Source organism: Limulus polyphemus, unplaced genomic scaffold (assembly GCF_000517525.1).
Source record: "Limulus polyphemus unplaced genomic scaffold, Limulus_polyphemus-2.1.2 Scaffold675, whole genome shotgun sequence".
Classification (NCBI taxonomy): domain Eukaryota; kingdom Metazoa; phylum Arthropoda; class Merostomata; order Xiphosura; family Limulidae; genus Limulus; species Limulus polyphemus.
This window is the reverse complement of record NW_013666285.1, coordinates 146,709-152,541: the sequence shown is the minus strand read 5'-3', so window position 1 is coordinate 152,541 and position 5,833 is coordinate 146,709. Positions and strand designations below refer to the sequence as shown.

Sequence of the window (5,833 nt, the reverse complement as noted above, 5' to 3'; positions counted from 1 at the left end):
AGTAGGTTAAAGATTTACAACGCTACAATCCGGAGTTTGTTCCTCGCGGTGGACAAAATGCAGATAACCTATTATATCGCTTTGCGCTAAAATATACAAACCTTAGAATTTATTCTAATGACTTGCTGTTTCACGACTTGGGTACAGAAATAATTCATGCGCAGAGCAAATATTAAAAGAACGTATATTTTCATAATTTGTCAAAAACAATGTAATTTTGAAAAAAAAATATTATTTTGATATTGCATTTCTGAATTTCTAAAAGAAAAAGACAACAATTGTGTACAAAGGCTTTTTTAATTTAGATAACAAATTAAGTGAAAAAAAAACACGTGAAGAATGGAAAATAATATTTAGGATTTAAGTAAAATCAATTAGTCATGATGTTAAGTCAAAAGCTTGTGTGCTCCTTACGGTTATATTTATAAACGTATATATACCAATTGAAAAAAATAATAGCATGACAAGTACTTTGTAGCTTTTTTAACGGCACGCTTTTTTGCTGTCAATATTTCTGTCGATATCAAGTCACAAACAGGTATCCACCTGTGGTGAAGGATTTATATAGTCTGTCCTTTATCTGTCTTTACGAGCTTTCAAAGTGTGCTTTGGCCAATGTCGTCAGTTTGAGACAATATTTTAAATATAGCCACAGATACGTCCACTAGAGGGCAGTAAAAACCGCCGTGTTGTGAGACAATCGACAACCACTACAGTTTACTACAACTACACTCTTATCATATTTGTGTCTGTCAGATAAAATTTGAATATTTTAACAATTGTTCACAGTGTGATAAGTAAATAACACCTAGAACACATGTGTTCGATATGTGGCCTTCGCGCTCATATAAATTTCATGGTACAGGTTGGCCCTGTCGTAGAGCTCTGAATTTGGAATTTGTGTGTTACAAAATAACTATCGTCCCACTTCAAGCTGCGGATGGTGTGTGGATGGATGCTGCTGACTGGCTGTCCTCGCTCTAGTCAGTTGTTCAAAATTAGAAACGGCAGCAGACAGCCTTAATAGCTTTGAAATAAGATACAAATACATGATATCTGCCTTCTCTTTTATAAAGTTTTTAATGTTTTGCATGATTTATTTTATATTATACGTGTAGTATATGTCTTTCGGGGTGGCTTTTGTTTTCATCAAAGTACACTTTGTCAACAGCTCATCTAATCCTGTTGTTATATGATGCAATTCCTGCTAAACATCACTAATAATTCACGCACCTTTTCAGCCGTTATTTAGCTTTCTACGGTTACTTTTATATTAATAAATAAAAAATCCCGTTTTCTGATGAGATATGCTCAATTTTTCTTGCACGAATGGATTGTGTCGATTTAAAGATTCATCTTACCTATTCAAAATAAAACATCTTTCATTACACTGAAAAATCATTACATATTGATTTGTTTTTCTCAGTAAGACTGCATATATCAATTATGTATCGGATATTTACCAGTGAACGTGAGGAGTTCGATACTCCTAAGGAGACTGAATTACATTTGTTATAGTACAGCTTTAACCCGAATAGTCCAGTCGTTATATTCTGCCGCTCTCCGGTTGTTTCTGAGTGCATTGTACTCTAAGGTCAAATTGGAGAAGATAGTTGAAAGTAGATTTCGTCGAAATTGACATGTTTGGAAAACTTTTCAAAGTAGGTTAAATGGGGCGTCCAAAGAGCTGAGACAAGTTTATATTCCACAAATGGGCTGTTTTTCAATAAACTTCATTGCTTCAATAAAGTGTTCCACCATTTTGTAAATAAACATCCGGAACAGGAAAGGTCTATGCAAACACAGCTATGTCCATAGTTCTGATTGGAATGTGTGAATCATACCGCAAGATAACAATGAATTCAGACATTAATGAAGCAATTGGAGAACGGCTGAATATAACTTTTGGTTGACAGATCCATTAGCAGGTAGACGTATTGGAAAACGGCTGAATATAACTTTTGGTTGACAGATCCATTAGCAGGTAGACGTATTGGAGAACGGCTGAATATAACATTTGGTTGACAGATCCATTAGCAGGTAGACGTATTGGAGAACGGCTGAATATAACTTTTGGTTGACAGATCCATTAGCAGGTAGACGTATTGGAGAACGGCTGAATATAATTTTGGTTGCCAGATCCATTAGCAGGTAGACGTATTGGAGAACGGCTGAATATAACTTTTGGTTGACAGATCCATTAGCAGGTTAGTCGTATTGGAGAACGGCTGAATATAACTTTTGGTTGACAGATCCATTAGCAGGTAGACGTATCTCTTTCGATTATCCTGCAGTTGGATTTAGTAGAAGCAAAACCCATGAAACTAAGCTCATGAACAACTCAATGCCGTAGTGCACGCTAACACTAGTGACTCCAGCTCTTGCGTCATAAGCACCAACTCTTTTATATTGAAGTAGATTTAATCCTTTAGTATACCTGAATAGAAAAGGCTCGATCCAAACTCGTGAAACTAGATATACCAATAAGGTTTATGTAAGTAAATATAAAGAAAAAAATCTGGTACTTAATGCCAAGAAGTGTCAGTATCACAATCCACTTCTACTTCAATCGTTCTTCTGAAGTTTTTTGCGAACAATGGAAAGAATTGCAACAAGTATTCCTTGATGCAACTTTGTTTTCAGATAATGGATCAAATTTAACGGTTTGAGATAGTTGGTGTGACAAAGTTTTTAGTTTGTAAGATAAATATTCGTTTACAAAATGTTTTCAAGTTACTCGTTTCTGTTAGTTTGAATCGATTTTAAATATAAAACACTGTTTTTTCTGGTTAACAGATACGCCCCCTTGAGAAAGAGAAAGAAAGCAAAGCTAGCGGTGCGACCAGGTACCACTGAAATTTTACTATTGAGCATGTGCTGACGTAAGCTGCAAAATCTAATATGGCCACTGCTTTGAAAAAACTTTTCCGTTCTTCGGAACGAGGTGGAGAGGACCGAGAAAGAACTAGGCACGACAGTGGCTCCCCTACACACCCAACATCTACTCGAAGATTCCTGAATCATTGTGCAAGTCCACGAAGTTCCCGCCGTGATTCCAAAGTCAGTCCAGCAGATGGCGCATCTGCAGCTAGAAAAGGACATCGCAGCCATTCGTCTAATGGGTTCTTTAAGTCTAAGTCGTCTTCCAGTAGTAGTAAAGACAGCAGCAGCGCCCTCACCGAAACTGTAACGAAAAATAGTCACGCCATCAGAACGCGGAGGCTTATGAAAGAATTCCACGAGATCTGCAAAACATCTCAAAGTGTTAAAGAGCCCCCGTTTTCCGCCGAGTTAGTGGACGACAACTTGTACGAATGGAACATTAAGCTTTTCCAGATTGATCCAGAGTCTGCGTTTTATAAGGACATGCAAGAGACAGGGACGACATACGTTCTTCTCAATGTCACGTTTCCAGATACTTTTCCATTCGCCCCGCCTTTTATGCGCGTTATTTCCCCGCTCATAGAGAAAGGTTTTGTAATGGACGGCGGGGCAATATGTATGGAACTCCTGACCCCACGTGGATGGGCCAGTGCTTACACCGTGGAGGCTGTGATCATGCAGTTCTCCGCCAGTTTAGTAAAAGGGCAAGGACGAATTCCTCGGAAGTGTAAGATCGGGAAGGAATTTAGTCGAAAATTAGCAGAAGCGTCCTTTCGTAGTCTAGTAAAAACTCACGACAAGTACGGTTGGGTCACACCTCCTATGTCAGACGGGTAGGAAGAAAATTCGTCCCACGGCCTGGTAAGGTTCATTATTTTTTCTTCGTCCTGCAACTAGATAAAGATTTGTTTCATACAAATAAGGTTGATTTGACATATATCAATTAAAAAGGTTTGCCTGCATTCAGGTAAGAATAACAATTTGCTTCAAGCAAATAAAACTGACTATTTTGGTTAGAAAGAAAGGTCGTATACAACCACGTAAGGATAAAGAATTGATTCAGACGTGTGTGGCTGAGTATTTTGGTTAGGAAGAAAGCTTGTATACAACCAGGTTATAATAAAGATTTGCTTCAAAAATTTGAGGCTGATCATTTTGGTTAGGAAGAACGTTTGTACACAACCAGGTAAAAATAAAGACTTGATTCAGACACGTGTGGCCGACTATTTTGGCAGGGAAGAAAGTTTGTATACAACCACGTAAAGATGAAGACTTGATTCAGACATTTGTGGGCGAACATTTTGTTTAGAAAAAAAGTTTGTATACAACCAGGTAAGTATAAAGACTTGATTCAGACATTTGGGACTGACTATTTTGTTTAGAAAGAAAGTTTGTATACAACCAGGTAAGCATAAAGACTTGATTCAGACATGTGTGGCTGACTATTTTGTTTAGAAAGAAAGTTTGTATACAACCAGGTAAGTATAAAGACTTGATTCAGACATGTGTGGCTGACTATTTTGTTTAGAAAGAAAGTTTGTATACAACCAGGTAAGTATAAAGACTTGGCTCAGACATGTGTAGCTGACTATTTTGTTCAGAAAGAAAGTTTGTATATAACCAGTTAAGGATAAAAAAATTGATTCAGGCTTGTATGGCTGACTATTTTGGTTAGGAAGAAAGTTTGTCTGAAAACTTGGTGACTAGGTGAAAACAGGAATTTGCTTCAGACAAGCAGAATTGGCTGTTTTGGTTTGGAAGAAAGTTTATACAACAATCAGTTTTGTTTAAAAACATACGTTAGCTAAGGGAGATTGAACTTGATCATGAAAAAGTTATGCCTTACAAACAAGACCTAGAATATTTCAGACTTATCATTCAATCACGTAAGTTTGAAGATATTGTATAGTTATATAAAAATAATATATTTCACTGATGTGTAACGAAACGTTAAAGCATGTTTGTTTTTAATGTAAATGTTAGATTGATTATTTTGTTATGAAATAAGTTTTTTCTATTTTTTTAGAAACTAATTTTATACTTACCTTGAAAATAATGATATTTTACAGTCCCGTAAATATTTTACTTAAGTCAAGTTTGACTAGTATTCATACTCACTATGAACAAGATTCAGGTGTTTTGTTTGTTTGTGGAATTTCGCGCAAAACTACTCGAGCAGCCGTTCCTAATTTTGAAGTGGTAGATTAGAGAGAAGGCAGCTAGTCAACATCGCCCACTCTTGGACTACTCTTGCCAACAACTGCTGTGATTTATCGTTACATTATAACGCCCCACAGCTGAAAGAGCTAGCATGTTCAGTGACAGGGATTCGAATTGGCGACCAAGTTAATCAAGATTACATTAATGAACCATAAGCTCCTTTAACATCTGTTACAATGAATATGAAAACAAAACCTGTTTTGCCTTTTTTTTTATTTTTTACTTCAAACCCGAATTTCTTTCAGTGAATGTTCATAATAAGCAATGTAAAAAAAACAAAAAAAAACGTGTATTATTTCGATATAGAAAACGCGATTGGACAAAGTTAGCATAGGATGAGTCACTAGTAACATAAAATATATGTGATTGGTTAAGTATGTAATGTTTATTTAATATCAAACATGAGCTACAATAAAACAAAATAAACATATATAACATACACTGTGTTTTGTTGGTTGTCTCAGGACCTTTTTATCCACAAGTAATGCTGTAATTGAAAGCAACTAGAAACGATATATATATATATATACAAAATAAAACTTGAATAATTTCCTTTTTGTATCAAACTTTTTGTTATACGTATTTATCTTGAAGTGAAACTACCTGAATTACAGTTTATATAAACATATATATATATATATGGCCAGGTGGTTAAGGCACTCGCAATCTGAGGGTCGCGGGTTCGAATCCCTCTCACACCAAACATGCTCGACCTTTCAGCCGTCGGGGG

The 5,833-nt window shown here is 36.1% G+C and overlaps 1 protein-coding gene across 4 annotated transcripts in view; it reads left to right on the top strand.

Annotated features, from left to right (window-relative positions):
* Positions 1-5,833, top strand: part of LOC106459884 (ubiquitin-conjugating enzyme E2Q-like protein 1) — a 54,764-nt gene that overhangs the window by 23,682 nt on the left and 25,249 nt on the right. For all 4 annotated transcript variants that reach the window (XM_013919556.2, XM_022386456.1, XM_022386458.1 and 1 more), the window contains one exon: positions 2,797-3,744. In XM_013919556.2, the coding sequence (XP_013775010.1) occupies positions 2,902-3,720 (819 nt within the window). In that variant the 5' untranslated portion in view covers positions 2,797-2,901 and the 3' untranslated portion in view covers positions 3,721-3,744. The remainder of the gene's footprint in view (positions 1-2,796; positions 3,745-5,833) is intronic.